This window comes from Cherax quadricarinatus, unplaced genomic scaffold (assembly GCF_038502225.1).
Source record: "Cherax quadricarinatus isolate ZL_2023a unplaced genomic scaffold, ASM3850222v1 Contig1792, whole genome shotgun sequence".
In the NCBI taxonomy this organism is placed as follows: Eukaryota; Metazoa; Arthropoda; class Malacostraca; order Decapoda; family Parastacidae; genus Cherax; species Cherax quadricarinatus.
Genome location: NW_027196818.1, coordinates 38037 through 59363, shown reverse-complemented (window position 1 = coordinate 59363; position 21327 = coordinate 38037). Strand labels below are relative to the sequence as shown.

At 36.4% G+C, this 21327-nt stretch overlaps 1 protein-coding gene across 1 annotated transcript; it reads right to left on the bottom strand.

Annotated features, from left to right (window-relative positions):
• Window positions 1–13069: 13069 nt before the first annotated feature.
• LOC138851718 (uncharacterized) lies at window positions 13070–17410 on the bottom strand (the record flags this gene model as incomplete). The annotated part of the gene is made up of 3 exons (XM_070081129.1): window positions 16878–17410; window positions 13940–16552; window positions 13070–13336 (listed from the first exon to the last, which is right to left on the bottom strand). Coding segments are annotated over exons 2-3 (2629 nt in total), but the record flags the coding sequence as incomplete, so codon positions are not given.
• Window positions 17411–21327: the final 3917 nt, after the last annotated feature.

Sequence of the window (21327 nt, the reverse complement as noted above, 5' to 3'; positions counted from 1 at the left end):
AGAAAGTGCAAAGGTTTGCAACAAGACTAGTCCCAGAGCTACGGGGATTGTCCTATGAAGAAAGGTTGAGGGAAATCGGCCTGACGACACTGGAGGCCAGGAGGGTCAGGGGAGACATGATAACGACATATAAAATACTGCGCGGAATAGACGAGGTGGACAAAGACGGGATGTTCCAGAGATGGGACACAGACACAAGAGGTCACAATTGGAAGTTGAAGACTCAGATGAATCAAAGGGATGTTAGGAAGTATTTCTTCAGTCATAGAGTAGTCAGGCCATGGAATAGCCTAGAAAGTGATGTGGTGGAGGCAGGAACCATACATAGTTTTAAGGCGAGGTATGATAGAGCTCATGGGGCAGGGAGAGAGAGGACCTAGTAGCAATCAGCGAAGAGGCGGGGCCAGGAGCTGTGACTCGACCCCTGCAACCACAAATAGGTGAGTACAAATAGGTGAGTACACACACACACACACACACACACACACACACACACACACACATACACACACACACACACACACATACAAACACACACACACAAATATATATGTGTATATATATATATATATATATATATATATATATATATATATATATATATATATATATATATATATATATATATATATATATATATATATATATATATATATATATGCTGAGGAAGGGTTGTTGAGGTGGTTCTGACATGTAGAGAGAATGGAGCGAAACAGAATGACTTCAAGAGTGTATCGGTCTGTAGTGGAAGGAAGGCGGGGTAGGGGTCGGCCTAGGAAGGGTTGGAGGGAGGGGGTAAAGGAGGTTTTGTGTGCGAGGGGCTTGGACTTCCAGCAGGCATGCGTGAGCGTGTTTGTTTGATAGGAGTGAATGGAGACAAATGGTTTTTAATACTTGACGTGCTGTTGGAGTGTGAGCAAAGTAACATTTATGAAGGGGTTCAGGGAAACCGGCAGGCCGGACTTGAGTCCTGGAGATGGGAAGTACAGTGCCTGCACTCTGAAGGAGGGGTGTTAATGTTGCAGTTTAAAAACTGTAGTGTAAAGCACCCTTCTGGCAAGACAGTGATGGAGTGAATGATGGTGAAAGTTTTTCTTTTTCGGGCCACCCTGCCTTGGTGGGAATCGGCCAGTGTGATAATAAAATAATAAAAAATATTCAAAACAACCACTCTGAAAGAATAGAGAAATTCCAAGCGCTTTCGTGACTACTCACATTATCAAGGAAATATGAAAGTAAAGCATCCAAGGGAGCTATATAAGGGGTCTGGCCAGCACCTCACTATGAGATCCCACAACGGTTAAACACCTGACACGCGCCGGCCCAACTGGACAGGTCCTTTGCACAACTCACCAACAAACTTATTCTACCCAAGAAAATTTAAAATTATTATTTGTCCTGTGTATTATTAAATTCTTCCCAAATTCTATTAATTATAAATGGATCTAATTTATATAAACCAAAGGAAATATTCATATTATTGTCAAAACTGCTTTTTATGATACAAGATTCAATTATATTCCTGTCGACCATGGACTTGCTTGATACTACTTTCTCAACTTTTTGAAAATCAATTGGATGGTTAAAATCTCTTACATGAATAAATAGAGCATTGGAATCTTGTCCAGTTCTAATGCAATAATGTGCAAAGGAACTATCCAAGTTGGGTCGGCGCGCGTCACGTGTTTAACCGTTGTGGGATCTGATAGTGAGGTGCTGGCCAGACCCCTTATATAGCTTCCTTGGATGCTTTACTTTCATAGTTCCTTGATAATGTGAGTAGTCACGAAAGCGCTTGGAATTTCTCTATTCTTTCAGAGTGGTTGTTTTGCATATTCTGAAATCACCTGTTTACTGTGATCTTATTGCATATATATATATATATATATATATATATATATATATATATATATATATATATATATATATATATATATATATATATATATATATATATATATATATTAATATATTAATATATATATGTCGTGCCGAATATGTAAAACTAGTCAATTAGCAAGAACTCATTTAAAATTAAGTCCTTTCTGAAATTTTCTCTTACACGTTTAAAGATATATTTTTTTCATTATTGTTAATGCAAAAAATTTTAATTTTGCACCAAAAGAATCTTAGAAAACTTATCTAACCTTATTATAAAAAGAGCAATTTATTTTAGCCTAACCCAACTAAATATAATTTAAATACGTTTACAATAATTTAATACTAAACAAACACAATCAAATATATTTTTTTCGTTAGATTCAGAAAAATTTTGGCGAAATTATTGCATACACAAATTTTCACTTGTCCTATATGGCAAGATGAGCGTTGCTATTTAAGCCAAGATCGCAAGTTCTGCCTATTCGGCACGACATATTTATGTATACATATATATATATATATATATATATATATATATATATATATATATATATATATATATATATATATATATATATATATATATATATATATACATATATATATATACATATACATATATATATAATATATATATACATATACATATATATATATATTATATATATACATATACATATATATATATAATATATATATACATACATATATATATATATATATATATATATATATATATATATATATATATATATATATATATATATATATATATATACATATATATATATGTCGTGCCGAATATGTAAAACTGGTCAACTAGCAAGAACTCATTTAAAATTAAATCCTTTCTAAAATTTTCTCTTATACGTTTAAAGATATATTTTTTTCATTAATGTCAATGTAAAAAAATTTAATTTTGCTCCAAAAGAATCTTAGAAAACTTACCTAACCTTATTATAACAAAAGCAATTTATTTTAGCCAAACCCAACTAAATGTATTTTAGAATGGTTTAAAATAATTTAATACTAAATAAACACAGTGAAATATATTTTTCTCGTTAGGTTCAGAATGATTTTGGCGAAATTATTGCATCACAAATTTTCACTTGTCCTATTTGGCAAGATGAGCGTTGCTATTTAAGCCAAGATCGCAAGTTCTGCCTATTCGGCACGGCATATATATATATATATATATATATATATATATATATATATATAATTATTATCAGTGAAGATACAGTTGCTCCCAGGGGTGCTGACACGGCTGACGCACTTAGAGGAAAGCACCCTTCCAGGGAAACCAGTGGCACCAACAGTTCCAGCACCTCTGTCCCCACTATGGAACCATTGATTGTCGAAGACTCAGACATTTACAAAGCAATAATGTCGTTCCCATCTGGCTTTGCTGGGAGTTACACTGGAATAAGGCCACGGCATTTAAAGGAAATGGTTAATCCAGTTATTGGGGAAATTGCAGAGATACTGCTTTCAGAGATCACAAGGTTTGTCAACAATTCCTTGGCTGGTCTGATTTCTGACGAAATTAGACCTTTCTTTTTTGGTGTAACACTTTGTGCACTTAAAAAGAAGGATGGAGGGATTCGGCCAATTGCAGTAGGCAACACGTTACGCCGCCTCGTATCCAAAGCTGCTGTCCGAAGTATTCGTGCACAGGCAGCCATGATGCTTCAACCAAACCAGCTTGGCTTTGGGGTCTCTCAAGGAAGTTAAGCAGCAGTTCATGCAACAAGGGCGTATATCAACAACCTGCCTGAGGACAATGCAGTGGTAAAATTAGATTTCAAGAATGCGTTCAATCTCCTGAAAAGAGACGTGGTATTAGCAGCATTACAAGAACATTTCCCTGGCCTCTTCCCTTTTGTTACAGCTGGGTATAGCAAGGAATCAATGCTTCTCTTTGGAGAGCATGAAATCACATCATCGGAGGGTGTCCAACAAGGAGATAATCTTGCACCATTTCTCTTCTGTACAGCAGCTAGGGAAATCACAGTCAGACTGACCAGCGAGCTAAACATCTGGTTCCTAGATGATGGCACACTAGCAGGTACAAAAGAGTAACTCCTACATGACCTTACACAGGTAATGACACGAGGACAGGAAATAGGTCTCATCCTGAATCCATCCAAATGTGAAATCATCTCAGTCAATCAACAAGTGATAAATGCAGTGAGATCAAAACTACAAGGAGCAGCATTCATCGCCCCCACAAATAGTGTCTTGCTAGAAGCACCTCTGGGAAGCAATGCCATTGACACAATTCTCAGGAAGAAATTGGAAGAGTTAAGGAGAATGGAACAACGAATAGGCAATCTGGGCACCCACGATGCCTTGTACCTTCTCACAAAGTGCTTGTGTCTGCTCAGATTGGCATGTTTCCTAAGATGTGCACCTTCATATGATAACCCTATACTGCACGAATATAACAGTATCCCGAGGCAGATTTTTACGAAAGTACTTAACCTTACTCATGAAGAAGGGCAGTGGAACCAAGCTACACTTCCAGTCAGACTAGGAGGCAATGGTGTCCGCAAGTCATCACAGATTGCTCTACCTGCTTTTCTGTCCTCATGTATTGCATCCAGTGGGCTTGTAGCAGCGATTCTCCCTGAACATCTTAGGGACAAGATTGGAGTGCAGGACCAAAAGTTCATTGACAGAGCCATGATCTGGGATAATCTAACGGGCTCTGAAACCAGACCTGCTCCCCCAACAACTACAAGCAATCGCACTGGGATGGTCCAATAGTGGAAAATATAGCCTCAACAATGCTTCAAAGTGTGTCAGGGAAGGATAGAGCCCGCCTCCTGGCAGTGAGAGCCTCTCATGCAGGGGATTTTCTGTTGGCTGTTCCCAACTCCTGCCTTGGCACACGCCTCGACCCACAGACCATCCGCATCGGTGTTGCACTTCGACTTGACGCCCCTATTCTCGCCGAACACAGGTGTATTTGTGGCAGTGAAGCAGCAGACAGATTCGGTTACCACGGTCTTGTGTGCCGTAAATCCGAGGGAAAGATTGCAGGACATGAGGAGGTTAATAACATTATCAAGTGGAGCCTCACAACAGCCGAATGCCCAGCAGTAAGGGAGCCACCCCGGTTATGCAGATCTGATGGCAGCCAGAAGCGTCCAGATGGTATCACCCTTCAAGCCTGGACAGATGGGAAGCAGGTGGTGTGGGACTATACATGTTCATCTACCTTGGCCGATACCTATCTCCAATACACCAGGGAGGAAGGAGTCCCAGAAGTCTAGAAAATATGGAGAACTTGCCCATCATTATATGTTTGTTCCCATAGACTCAGAGACCCTTGGCTCATGAGGAAAGAATGCATCTAAATTCCTTAAGGAGCTGGGAAAAAAACTCATCAGGGTAATTAGGGATCCCAGGGCAGCTAGTTTTCTGTTCCAGTGGCTCAGTGCGGCTGTTCAAAGGGGTAATGCCTGCTGTATTTTGGGCACACGACCCAGCTCTGAGGATCTGGATGAGATTTTCGACTTATAATCGGTGATACACACGTAACAACATGTACCGTATATGCCACCTTTATATAACAATACATATATATATATATATATATATATATATATATATATATATATATATATATATATATATATACACATACAAAACAACCACTCTGAAAGAATAGAGAAATTCCAAGCGCTTTCGTGACTACTCACATTATAATGTGAGTAGTCACGAAAGCCCTTGGAATTTCTATATTCTTTCAGAGTGGTTGTTTTGCATATTCTGAAATCACCTGTTTACTGTGTTCTTATTGCATATATATACATATATATATATATGTCGTGCCGAATATGTAAAACTGGTCAATTAGCAAGAACTCGTTTAAAATTAAGTCCTTTCTAAAATTTTCTCTTATGCGTTTAAATATATATATTTTTTCATTATTGTTGATGTATAAATTTATAATTTTGCACCAAAAGGAATTTAGAAAACTTACCTAACCTTATTATAACAAGCGGAATTTATTTTAGCCCAACTCAACTAAATATAATTTAGATTTGTTTACAATAATTTAATACTAAACAAACACAGTGAAATATAATTTTTTCGTTAGGTTCAGAATGGTTTTGGCGAAATTATTGCATACACAAATTTTCACTTGTCCTATATGGCAAGATGAGCGTTGCTATTTAAGCCAAGATCGCAAGTTTTGCCTATTCGGCACGACATACATACATATATATATATATATATATATATATATATGTCGTGCCGAATATGTAAAACTGGTCAATTAGCAAGAACTCATTTAAAATTAAGTCCTTTCTAAAATTTTCTCTTATACGTTTAAAGATATATTTTTTCATTAATTTTGATGTAAAAATTTATAATTTTGCACCAAAAGGAACTTAGAAAACTTACCTAACCTTATTATAACAATCGCAATTTATTTTAGCCTAACTCAACTAAATATATTTTAGATTTGTTTACAATAATTAAATACTAAATAAACACAGTGAAACATATTATTTTCGTTAGGTTCAGAATGATTTTGGGGAAATTATTGCATACACAAATTTTCACTTGTCCTATATGGCAAGATGAACGTTGCTATTTAAGCCAAGATCGCAAGTTCTGCCTATTCGGCACGACATATATATATATATATATATATATATATATATATATATATATATATATATATATATATATATATATATATATATATATATATATATATATATAAATATATATATATATATATATATATATATATATATATATATATATATATATATATATATATATATATATATATATATATATAAATTTCAGTCCATCCTGGACTATTGTTACCCATTACTGCCTTCAGAAAAAGTGTCGGAGTTTGTGCAAGTAATGTACCGTTTACAGCCTTAATTCAGGGGCAGCACTATTATGAGGTCACGACGAGTGTTCCTTGGGTCAAGTGAAGTACCGTTTACAGGCCTATGACGGAGGCACAGGCCTTTGACGGAGGCACAGGCCTATGACGGAGGCAGCCTCATGGTTAGGGCATCATGAATCTTTATTCTTTTGAATTAAGAAAAATATTAGTTGCAGTGGTAGTAGTTGTAATATTAATAGCAGTAGTTGTTGTCAATATAGTTTTCGTGGAAGAAGTAATAGTGTATGATTTGTGACAGAATTAGTAGAAATAATAGTTGTAATATATGTGAACAAAAGAATAGTGAAGCACTGTATATCTCCTGGCCCATACTGGCTAAGACTGGTGATGATATATTGAGGATACATTACATCTCAGTATAGTGGAGATCAAAGTAATTGAACACTCGAACACCTGTCCCGAAGGAGAAGAGGAGCACTGCAGAAGGTCACATGATCAACTTATATTCACTTGGAAAATTCTAGAGGGATTAGTACCAAACTTGTACGCGAAAATCACTCCCTATGAAAGCAAAAGACTCAGCAGACGATGCAACATCTCCTCAATGAAAAGCAGGGGTGCCACTAGCACCCCTGCACGAAAAGAGACATGCAAAGAAAAAAAAGGAAACGTAAAACTGGAAAATCAAGAGATTAAAAAGGCAAAGGGAAAGCAAGGTAAAGTAGAAGAAGAGGCAAGAGTCACGACATGACACGAATATTTTCAAGACAATGCATATAGAATGGCATGCATTTAGAGAATCAAAGGCAAGTCTAAGACTGGTGTTAGTAATGATGTGTACAAATGTTGATTCGACAAAACAGCGTCTGAAAGATAGGTAGTCTTAGCAGAGGACCAGTTAATATGATGAATGTGATACCAAGTATGTCTAAAAACAGGAGTGTTAGTGCATCTGTAGTTTGACAGAACGAACAGTTTAACCCAAGTAATGAAGACGACAGGAGCAGAAAATGGAGTAAACACGGGAAGAATTAGTCATAGGAGAAGAATGAACTAGATGACGAAACAAGTTTGATATCTAAAGGAGGTAGGGTGTTGCGAACATTGGGAAGATTGTAAATGAAGAGACAGAATATAGTGCCAATTTGGTGCTATAGAATAATAGGTTAATGGTTATAAATCCTTCGATTTTGCCGAGAATGCCGCTGTTTTTCAAAGAAAGCATAATCTAAGGACATCTAATAGTCTGCTAGTATTATTGCAGCGTAGTTATATCTCATTCTAACCCCTGGCTGTCTTCAAGAGGGGCCTAGACTGACACCTTAAGTCAGTTTCTGACCAGCCAGGCTCAGGTTCCTACAACGGATTGCGTGCGATCATCAGCAACAGCGTGGTTGATCAGGAACTGATCATGAATCGGGACGTGGAGGCGTTGATCCTCGGAATACGCTCCAGATATACTCTATGTATTGTATACAGTGCGGCTGTGTATCTAGCCATTCATGGTAGTTTCCGAACTCCAGAGTGAGGAACAAGCTTTTCGGAAATTTGGCTCTCCTTATCCTATTGTCCTCTGTATAAAAGTTTGGTGATGCCACATATCTAGTACAGACATCGAAGTTATTTTTTTTTTTTTGCCGGATTTCTGTCTACGCCAATGTTCAAAGTATGAACGAGCAGACTTTGCCGCTCCGTCAACTATATATGACTCACCAATTTCCCGTAGGAAGGTTCGTTTCCCAATCAATTTCTCAACGCTCTCTCAGCAACTCCGCAATCACTGGCAACAAAGATAGTCCCAATATAAAGAGCAATAAATTTTTCTCTGTCAGACAACGATTGGGATACTGCCTAACTTCCCTCTGCTGTCTGGTTTGGGAATCTGCCTTTTCGTGCTTACGAATTATACACAAACGACTCATTCTTGGTTACCACACGGAGAAACAACCAGCACAGCTCTGCGGTCAATGCCAGGTCACGCTAACAGTTTACCACATCTTAAAGGATAGTCCTATCTATTAACAGGTAAGTAAGATTCGCTTCCAACATCTACAGCTCCCGAATACTCACTGACCTCCTCACTGTACCTTTGTCACAGGGCTGTACAAACTGTACACACTGCGACACTCTTTTGGGAGCCTCAGCCGGGTTACCTCATGGAGGAAGACCAGAGCCAAGACCCGTCCTGGCAAACCTAAGTGAATTTGAGCCTCCCACCTTCAATGTAGACCATCTCTTTTATTTTTTTCAAAGCAACAAAGCTTTTGAAACAACTATGATAAAATTTTTAAAGTCACACTAACCCCACCTCCACTGACAATTACCCATTGCATTTTCCTTCCCTTCCCACACACCTCTCGCACACCCTTACCCACACTGTTGTATGATTCATTCTGATTTTCACACACAAATTTTTATTATTTTTCATTATTATTATTATTATTATTATTATTATTATTATTATTATTATTATTATTATTATTATTATTATTATTATTATTATTGTTGTTGTTGTTGTTGCTGGTGTTGTTGTTGTTCTTGGTGTTGTAATCATCATCATTATCATCATCATCATCATCATCATCATAGGAAAGGAGTTTTTTCTGCAGGAGTAAGTTTGGGAGACAATCTGTTTAGCATGAGACAAAACTGAGTTCATGAAACCGTATATTTATACAACAACATGTGCTTTATACAAAGGAACTATGAATGCTTTGTTGTACTCCCTGGGTAACCTCCATTCTTTCAGCATAAACTGAATCAATGTACAAACCACTCCCAAACTTTTTTCTCACCTGATTTTAACATTTCTGTTTTAATTACATTCATCCCATTCAATTCCATTCTGCCCTACACTCACATCTGGCTCTTCAGTATAAACCCGCATCTCAGGGGAAGGGGAAACAAGGCCTAGCGTCTGTTGGAAGCCTATGGTTATCTGGGGTCTGGCTGTGTAGTCTAAGTATTGTGCACTTTGATGAAGAGTGCACAGATTTGTGTCCTGCTCTGGCCCGAAATATAGGACGATAATATGAGTTTTGGTGCTTACATGTGCAAATAATCTTCACTAGATAATGGAATTTGAATATATCGAAACCAAACATGAATATAAAATGTTTAGAACCAAAAAAACTGAAACAAAAGCAGAGAAGAGCCACTGAGTTATCAATGTGCCTGCAACAATGTTAGAATATAAGTTGTATATTAAAATATCTGCACAAACCAAAAAAAATAACAACTATACTGATTCTGCAATGCCCATCTCAAAATGAACTTTGACTGCAGTGTTAAGTTTGCTTATCTACATTACGCAAAAAATGAAAATAAATTGGAGAAGGTGTGAAGAAAGGAAGCCATATGCATTAATTTCTGAAAAATAATTATATAAATTAAAATTCGGTGCACCAGACCAGTTTTTTCTTAGAAAATAAAGATAATGAGATCTAATTGACAGTTTTATGGTAATGAACAGATTTGAAATTCTCGATAACGATTAATTATTTTGGTGTCAGTACTGTAAATAGCACAATATAATTAAAAAAACAGCTGAAACTGTACAATAAGGACTGAAAAGGTACAGTCACTTAAGTTGCAGCTAGACAAGCACTTGGGATATATCGAATTTTAATAGATCCTCTACAGGGGTTGGCAGTAGTTAAGAGAATCTTGATGTTAGCTTAGAAATGAATTTAAAATGACCATTTAACAAGGCATAGCAGTAATACAGTAGAATTAGTGTAGTGGGAATAATATTCGTAGTAATAGCAATAAGAATCAAATATGATATTCCCTAGATAAAATAATTGCCAGCAATACTGTAGCTAATATTTCTCAGCAGATTTTCTCGATATGGACCATTGCTTGTTTTTCCTGTGTACTTCCACGTACACTGTACCAAAGTCATTGCGTCTCACACATACATTTTGTTTTACTCGTACAATCTGCTTTCATTTCCCCAAATTCTCGCTGTTCTCGCACGTTGCTCTTTTAATAAATAAGTTTAGTCCTGGGATGCTAGGAAAGGTCCTGGGATGCTAGGCAGGGTCCTGGGATGCTAGGCAGGGTACTGGGATGCTAGGCAGGGTCCTGGGATGCTAGGCAGGGTCCTGGGATGCTAGGCAGGGTCCTGGGATGCTAGGCAGGGTCATGGGATGCTAGGCAGGGTCCTGGGATGCTAGGCAGGGTCCTGGGATGCTAGGCAGGGTCCTGGGATGCTAGGTAGGGTCCTGGGATGCTAGGCAGGGTCCTGGGATGCTAGGCAGGGTCCTGGTCTTGTTAATGTAAGCATGTATTACTACTCTGTATTTCTGTGGAAGAATATTTTGTTGCTCTTACTACCTCACGAATTATATCAAGGAATGTTTTGCTGTTGTGCTCTCTCTCACATTGTTGTAAAGTTACACTGTGTGGAGCTAAACAATCCTGCTGAGGATTCCCAGCATTCTCTTTTTTATTATTCCCGAGACCTCATCTATCTATTTCTCTCTCTCTCTCTCTCTGTCTGTCTGTCTATCTCTCTCTCTCTCTCTCGACATATATATATATATATATATATATATATATATATATATATATATATATATATATATATATATATATATATATATATATATATATATATATATATATATATGTCGTGCCGAATAGGCAGAACTTGCGATCTTGGCTTAAATAGCATCGCTCATCTTGATGTATAGGACAAGTGAAAATTTGTGTATGCAAAAATTTCGCCAAAATCATTCTGAACCTAACGCAAAAAATAAATTTGATTGTGTTTGTTTAGTATTAAATTATTGTAAACGTATTTAAAATATATTCAGTTGGGTTAGGCTAAAATAAATTGTTCTTGTTATAATAAGGTTAGGTAAGCTTTCTAAGATTCTTTTGGAGCAAAATTAAATTTTTTTACATTAACATTAATGAAAAAAATGTATCTTTAAACGTATAAGAGAAAATTTTAGAAAGATCTTAATTTTAAATGAGTTCTTGCTAATTGACCAGTTTTACATATTCGGCACGACATATATATATATATATATATATATATATATATATATATATATATATATATATATATATATATATATATATATATATATATATATATATATATATATATATATATATATATAAGTAGTGAAAAATGCGGCTGGGGGAGGTATTCCGGAAAAGGCATGCGGCTGAGCGGTGTATCCGGTTTTTAGGCGTGCGGCTGGGGGAGGTATTCCGGAAAAGGCATGCGGCTGAGCGAGGTATCCGGTCTAGGGCCAGCAGCTGGAGGGTCACCTTTTCACACCTAGGTGTTACTTCCGGTTTGACCTTGACCTCGCCCTCGAGACTACCTCACCCTTGCCCCCCCCAACCAATACCCCCGCCCACGACCCCTCCCCTTCGCGACCCCCCGTCGCGCCGCGCGCCCGCCTGCGCCCCACCCCCCACCCGCGACCCCCGCGCGCGCCCGCCCGCGCCCTTCGCGACCCCCGCCCGCGCCTTCTGCTGCGCCTTCTGCAGCGTCGTCCGGATCGCCCCCGCGCCTCGATTTTTTTTCCGATTTTTTTCGAATTTTTTTGAATTTCATTTTCTTGTGCTCTCCATCTCCTCGGATCAAATTTTTGAGGTTCCCCCTTTCACTTTCACCTCCATCCCAAAATTTCTCGATAATACAAGTTTTGGATTCCCCCCTATGGGGTTTTCGAAATTCTCCATCTCCTTGGATCAAATTTTTTGGATCCCCCTATGGGTTTTCGAAATTCTCCAATTCCTCGGATCAAGTTTTTGGAATCCCCCCTCTGGGGGTAAGCATGCTTACTGCAGGTCTAAACAAGTCATTAATTAAATGAACTAAGAAGGGTGAATCTTACTCAGCGGTCAGTATTCACTCATGTCATTAACGTCACGTAAATTGAACTTGTCGATCCTTTTAAATAAGGACCAGACACACACAGGTTCTTGTCGAATCAGTTAATAAGGGGACACTCGAGTGACCCACATACAAGCTTCTAGTTCATTCAAGTTAATAAGGGGACATAGTACCTACATCATAGGGAAAACATTTTCATCATCAGAAAGACACATTTCAGGATAACACTAATACACAATATTTTTTTATTATTTATTATACATCCATTACATTTCTGGTAATACATCACTCTATTCTCCTACGTTTAGATGGTGGAATATCAGGGTGTCCATAAGCCAAGGATTCATTAGTATTCAAATGATATCTTTTATCATCAAAGGCTGACAAACCTCTCTTATTAATTCTTACCGTACATATTTCACCTTTTACATTACTTATAGACTTACACGTGAATAATTCTCTATCTACATTTGATAAAACATTCTTATATCTTGCATGTGTTAATAATGGCATAAATTGCGAAGGAATACCCTTGGCTCTGCTGACAGTAGTTGATCTTCCAGCAATCTTGACAGAATACATTTTAGCTTTCAGGGCTATCAACTCGCTAATATGGTTATCACACATTTCAGATTTCAATAACCCCAGCTCCCCTTTTCTACTATCATCATATAAGGGATGCTCAGGACTGAAATTTGAAAAATCCATATAACCTAACAATGGTTCACTTTTTAACTCGGTGTACAAATCTTTACATTTCAAGCTAAAAATATACGAGTCAGTATCGGTATAAAGAAGTCTTACATCATCACCATAATGCTGTTTTAAAACTTTATACCAAAAATGATACAATTTCTTTTTAGCAATCTCAAGAATTTGAAAACCGAGATAAAGTGGTTGCTTAACTTCTAATATATCTTTATTGAATGTGCAAATCACTCTATCTTGATTTAAATGTGTGATATTTTTTAACAAAGGATCTTTACTCGCTCTAATAAATGCTTTCTCATTATTGATATATCTATATTTCTCAGCATACTTTGTAATATTCAACAATGATTTCCCATATATGGCGTTATTAGTTAATTTGAAGGCTTTTGACTTGATAGGACATCTTGTAGCTGTTCTCTGTGCAATATTAGTTGATATGAAAGGTTCTAAAAATTTTGTCTGTGTATATTCATATATGGTATGAACCTTTTCCACCTCTAACCCAAGTTCCAGTAATAACTGTAACAATTCTAGACTGATCAAATAATTTTTCTGAGATAAATGACTGCCCACTAATTTCCCATTAGATTTGGGGATCTTTCTACCTTCATTTTTCAATATAGATTCACAATAAGGAGATAACATCTCTGCTGATATATTCATGTGGGATAATATTAAAGGAAGTTCATCAGTGCGTCTAGCTACCTCGGGGGATATGTGCTTGGTATCACATTCTATCCAATATCCCTTTTGACCTTCACAGGAAACATTACTTAATCCCACATCGAGGAAAGCATTCTTCTCGTCATTCGATAATTTTCTGATGCCATTCTGTGGAAGAGCTTCAACCATCGCACTAGCATACAAAGAATTGAAATCTAGATATAAAATATGAGTGCCCATTCCACTCTCAACATCAAAATTAGGGTTAATTAGGGGATTATCTGCTTTAGAATACTGATTAATTGCGCACGTAAACCCACCTCTGAGATTCCTTTTAATCAAGTCATATAATTCATGGGAATATATCATATCTAATCTTACATTAGTTTTCAATAGGAATGCATCCCAACTGAATGATGGTAAACTTATATAATTACTAACGTCTAGCTTATAAATATCTTTGAGTGTTTTACGCCACTCCATGAAGACATCGGCTAACAAACCAACATCTGTCTTGAGATATAACATCAAGTAATCTCCTAAAGTCTTACATTTACCCAACTCAAACACTTTCAATGCATGTTCATAATCTTCTTGGCTGATAGCGCTATTTCTCAAAGAATTAAAAAAATGATCTTTACTCGGTAATTTTGTTTCATCGAGCTTCTTTAAACTATCAATATAATCATAACACAAAATTTGTTTTCCTTTACATAATAAAGGTAAGACATCTCGAGGCACATCTTTCAGAATAGTCTCTGTATATTTCAGGGATTTACCTGCCTTGATATGTTGTTCTGCTAACGTGGAAAGAGATCCATTCAATAAAGACAGTGAATCCTGAAACCTAACCTTACCTATGTCTACTTTCAAGAATTTGAATCCTTGTTTCGAATGAATTTCAACGTTATATTTATCAACATTCAATTCCTTTAAAATTATTCCTAAATCATACGACATGTTATGACAAAAAAGCAATAATTTCTCTCTCTTGTCTTTACACTGCATATTACAACGTGCACAATAGGCTCCAATATAATTATTGAAATTTAAAGTATGGTCATGGTGTTTATGTTTGTCTTTGGGTTTTTTGAAGGTGTTACCACATAATTCACAAGTGTTCTGAGAATCATGCCTCATCTTATCCTCCTCTGACATATGGATTTCATGATACTGTCTTCTAAACTTTATTTTATTCCATTCACCACTAACATTTAAAATGAAATGATTAACAGCATCCTCCCCCTTATAACTCTTTATACACACTATTTCTCCTTTGCGATCAAATATAATATAACAATAGGCAATGGCTTTATGACGAGACTCAATTTTACCTGCTGGGAGAGTTGTGTCTAATGCACATTCGAAATCAAATACACCGATATATTCGTTGGAATGCGTATGACTAAAATTTTCAAAGTGTACTGTTGTTCCTTCCGGGGGGAATACGAGAACCTGATTGATTTTACATCCATCTTCGTGGATATCTAACTCTTCCTGTGTATTCAACTTCATCAAACAACTATGACAGTGCTTCTTTACACCTTTTTCTGTCATTATCGTTCTAACATACCCGTCAAAATCTTTGATTAAAACCAAATGTCTTTCATTCAACAATAACGCGCACATAATGTCCTTATATTTCTTATTCCCCTTACGACACATAGCCATAAATGTCCTATCTTGATCCTTTCTTAATTGATAAACATATAATGACACTTTATTTTCCTTCTCTAATATACCTAACTTATCACGCGTAATGGGGAAATCATCTATAGAAGTTTTTGCATGATTAAGACAACCTCTCTTAGTAGTAACTGCTCTGCGAATATCACACCATGGCTTGTTCTTTTTATGACATTGATAGGCAGCAAAAGCACGCAGTACACATAACCCATCATTAATCTCTGGATTAAATACATATTTCTTCCCTCGCAGTTTCTCGGGATATGCCACATATGACCCCACTTGCACTCTGAATTCTACTTTAACATATTCGATACTGAAAGATTCGATTTGATCTATGATCCAGCCAGATCCTTCCTGATCTTGCAACTCTGACTCGTATCTTTCTAATATTGTTCCCACCCATCGATCAAATACTTCAGAGATTTCCTCTTCACTTACTAACTCAAACGCTAAATTTATCACAAATTGTCCATTTTGATCATCACCCGATATGTTTTGACGTAATGTCCTTATAACTATAATTGGGTGGATTCTGAGCGACATTGCTAGAGGCGATCTATCATACATATCTCGCATCTGTTCTATAAAATAATCCCTATAAACATGTAAATACATTCTTAACTCTCTGTTATAAGTTGAAGGAACACTATATTTCCTCACTGTATGTCTACCTCTAAAATTCTGGATATATGTAATAACTTCTGGGGTCTCATCTTCACTATTATGCGTGTCAGACACGTCATGCGAGGTAGTTGCTCTCTCATCATCATTAATGGGGGCAGAAGTACCCGCACCTCCGCATTGTGAGGTACCAACACTAGCACTCTCACCACCAAGCTGTGCGACATTACTACCAGGTGTATTTCCTGCAGAGGAAAAAAGTATATCCAATTCATAACCCAAAAAATATTAAGATTTCAATGAATAGTAATATTACGTCCAGTAATGGGGGTAAGAAGGTCACCCTTCACAATTTTTACATAATACGTTTTAAGATTTCAATGAACAGAGGAAAAAAAAATTAAGATTTCAATGAATAGTAATATTACGTCCAGTAATGGGGGTAAGAAGGTCACCCTTCACAATTCATAACCCAAAAAATATTAAGATTTCAATGAATAGAACAAAAAATCTTTTGTCGAGTGACTAGCACATTTTCACAACAACAAAAGATCACAATTGGTTACATACCTGTTTCTATAGCCTTCTTCCATAAAGCATCTACACGTGCCCACTCATTATCCAATTGCAATAACCTTTCATTGCGTTGTACACCGCCTTTCTCGATTACCAACGAACGCTGCTTTCTAATCGATAATCTTCTCTTCACCAATGCTTCCAAGTATTTCGAATATATGCTATCCCCTGTTAAGAATTTCACTTATTTAACACACTATCACAGTAAAAATTTCACTCGTATGCTTCAACAAAAATTAACCCAAATCATTAAACATGTAAAAACTGTTTCAACGCTTATCAAGAATTTTCTAACAATCTCCTCTTCACCAATTCACTTATTTAACACACTAACCCATTAAAAATTTCACTTATTAACGCACTAACCCAGTAAACATTTCACTCGTATGCTTCAACAAAAATTAACCCAAATTTCACTCGTATGCTTCAACAAAAATTAAACATGTAAAAAAAAACAAGAATTTTCTAAGTACAACTTACCTTTCTCCATGATGTGCGGTTCAGCGTTGGAAGATGAGGTCAGTCAGGGTGGGGAAGATGAGGTCAATCAGGGTGGGGAAGATGAGGTCAGTCACGGATGACGGATGGAAGCACTATCCTCGCTCTGAGTGTCTCATTGAGCTTATATGGACCACCCCTTCCCCCGACACCACTGTGTAATGCGGTTCACACCCAAGGTAGAAAATCACACCTGGGTCAACACAGGTCAGACAGACAGCATGTAATGCGGTTCACACCCATGGTAGAAAATCACACGTCCATCTCCTTACCGAACACCTGGGCCACCCCTTCCCCCGACACCACTGTGTAATGCGGTTCACACCAAAGGTAGAACATAACACCTGGGTCAACTCAGGACAGACAAACGCCATGAAATGCGGTTCACACCCAAGGTAGAATATAACATCAGCCTTACCGAACACCTGGGTCAACACAGGTCAGACAGACAGCATTGTAATGCGGTTCACACCCAAGATAGAATATAACACCAGTATATCCTTACTGAAACACCTGGGCCACCCCTTCCCCCAACACCAACTGTGTAATGCGGTTCACACCCAAGGTAGATTTAAGATAATCATGAACACCTGGGTCAATCGCCACCCTAAAGCAACTAATTTTGGTGAGGCAGTCCTGCTCCACATTAACTGTGTCCCCTTATTGAACTAAAAGTATTATATATCTTGAAAACCCATTAAGACTTACAGTGTACAAGACGCCTCTCTATGGTAAACACCCTTTTTAGTTCATTCAACTTAAAGAGAGGAAGCTTTTAGATCATTTTAAAATAATAAGGGGAAGATGTTGAACTTGTCAACATACACATCTGCTGACGTTGATATATTTCGTTATCCATCAAGGATTATCATTGCCGGTTATTCGAATAGTGGCAAATCTTATTTCACATCAAAATTAATAAAGTTATACCACGAGAAATTTCATAACATTATAATATGCGGGGTGACATCACATCCCTTAGAACAAGATTCAGAGATATCTCATAAATTAACATTAAGTAAAGATATTATCGACCCGCAGAATGTCATTGCATCACCCGATGAAAATACAATAATTATTGTTGATGATCTATTTTTAAAAGCTGGTAACAGTGAAATTATTCTCGAATGTTTTACTAAAGGTAGACATCATAATATAAGCATTATTCTGATTACTCAAAATATATTTCACGGAGGACGATATAGTCGTACCATGGCTTTAAACGCCACGCATTTTGCTTTATTTAAAATGAGGGATCTTGGACAAGTAGAGATTCTGGGGCGACAAGTGTTCGGAAAAAATAAGGAATTTGTAAATATATATAAATCTGCTATAAAACGATCACCCTTTGGTTATTTATTCATAGACCTTGCATTAAATACACCAGAAGCATTACAGTTGCGAACCAATGTGTTACGGCAGGATTCCTACGAAATTGTATACCAATGGAGCGAACAAAATTAATTGAAAAGGTTTATAGAGATCCTGGTTCTGCTGGGTCATTCTCTGGGGTAAACAGTTTATATACAGCTGTAAAAAAGATTGATCCGTCCATAACCTTGAAAGAGGTCAGAAATTTCTTAAATTCAGAAAGATCATATACTTTATACGTTCTTAAACCTAAGAAGTTTCCTCGTAGGAAAATAATTGCTCCTAAACCCAGAGTGATATTAACCTGTGATTTGGGTGATATGTCTAAATTATCCAGATATAATGATGGATATAAATACATTCTCGTGTGTATCGATGTTTTTTCAAGATATTTACAAGCAGTACTCATGAAAAAGAAAGACGGACCGAGCACTTTACATGCATTACAAAACATATTGGAGAATGAAAAGGCGAAGAATATATCGAGATTATTTACAGATAAAGGCAGGGAGTTTCTAAATAAACAGGTACAGAATTATCTCCAGAGTAAGCATATAAAGTTATATCATGTATTTTCGAAAGAAACAAAAGCTTCCATTGCAGAGAGAGGCTTGCAAACGTTGAAACGTAAATTATACAAGTATATGACAAGTGCCAATACATTTAATTATTCAAAAGTGTTAAATGATTTAGTAGATGCGTATAATTCAACTCCGCACTCGGGGATTGGCGGTAAAACCCCATTGCAAGTCCATGGTATTACGACATTGAATGATATAAGGAATCAGTTTCGGATAAATTATAAAAATGGAAGATCCAATAAGAAACGAATCAGTAAGAAATTGGCTGTTGGAGACACAACAAGAGTGACTCTTAGCAGATCATCCGCGTTTAACCGAGGGTTTCACACACAAAATACAGAGGAAATATTTAAAATATATAGAATTAATAATTCTCAACCTATAACAACATATCATTTGAAAGATTTGAAAGGTGAAAAGATTAAAGGAACATTTTATCGCGAAGAATTGACCCCAGTCATACCACCTCCAGAATATATTATCGACAGAGTATTGAAACGAAAAAAAATTGGTGGAATTACGCATTATTTGGTATCTTATAAAGGTTATGATTCCACTTTTAATTCGTGGGTCAAAGAAGGAGATTTGTTGAAGGTACAATGAAAAAATCATTATTAGAAAAATTTAAAGAATTAATTACATTACTTAATAGTCTCCCACGCAATCATCGGAAGAGTTTATTACAACAGTTTAAGAAAACACACATAAGTTGTATCAGTGAGATTTTCAAGAATTTGATTAAGAATAAAATACCATTAGACCCTAAAATATTTAAAAAGTACAAGAACGAGATTAAATCACTAGCTTGTAAGAAAATCGGTTTTCAGCGTAAAAAGAAATATTTGCTGAGTATCAGAGGTGGAAATCTTCTTAGTATTATATTACCTCTAGCAGTAAATATTATTTCGAGATTGTTTAATAAATCATGAAAGAATTTTATCTTGTACCAACTTCAGTTATGAATCGGAAACCTCTCGAGTTAGTAAAATCGGAGGGTGATGAGAATTTAGAAGGAGGTGGTGGTGGTGCATGCTTGAAGCGTGGTGTTAAACGCAAGTTTAAGACTACTCCCGCTAGGCAGGTCAACCCACCTGCTCTCACCTCGGTGAAACCTCAGAAAACCCCAGATTTGTCAAGATTCATGCACATAAGAGTGAGTGCGAGAAATATAGAATATGTGAAATCAATGTTGGTATTATTGCAAAGAAATCCTTTGGTGAGTTGGGATGAGAATGGTGACCTTCTTACCCCCATTACTGGACGTAATATTATTGAAATATTAAATGTTTTATCAGAAAACAATGTGAAATCAGCGAGAAGAATCGATTCTGATTACTTAACAGAAATAAAGCATTTATTAAATATATCAGGTATACATTTTGATTTTGTGAGGAATACAAAAGTGAGAAAACAATTATTACATAAAGGAGGCGGTGTAAGGAGAGAAACATCGTGGATATCATATTAGGTGAGTATATAAACTCTGTGATGTTATGTTTTTTATTTAGTGTGTGTTATAAGAGTGTGGAGATGGCTGAACGTCTTCTATACGTGTGTAGCGATTCAAGTCTCGATTTATTTCCCGCCAATACACCTTCGGCTTTCATTAATAAATTATATGACCCCATTATATTAGATAATAAAATTGATTATGAGGTTGCTCTGAAAAATATAATTTACCCCAAGACACATTATATACCGCAAAAGAATTTGAAGATATGTATTACATATGAGAAATCTACAGTAAATAAATATATGCATAAAATTGATATGAGCAAAATTATTGGAGGTGATATGACAAGGATTTTAGAGGCAATAAATGAGGATATTAATGTAAATCTGCTAATAGCAGTTAAACATATAACGGGTATTATCATCCCCAAAAACTCAATTGTGTTCACATATCATCCAGGAATAAACAGAGTGGTTATTAACTTGAAAAAAAAAAATTATACTGCCTTCTGATATTACTAGCGGTTATGTGGGGTTGGAAT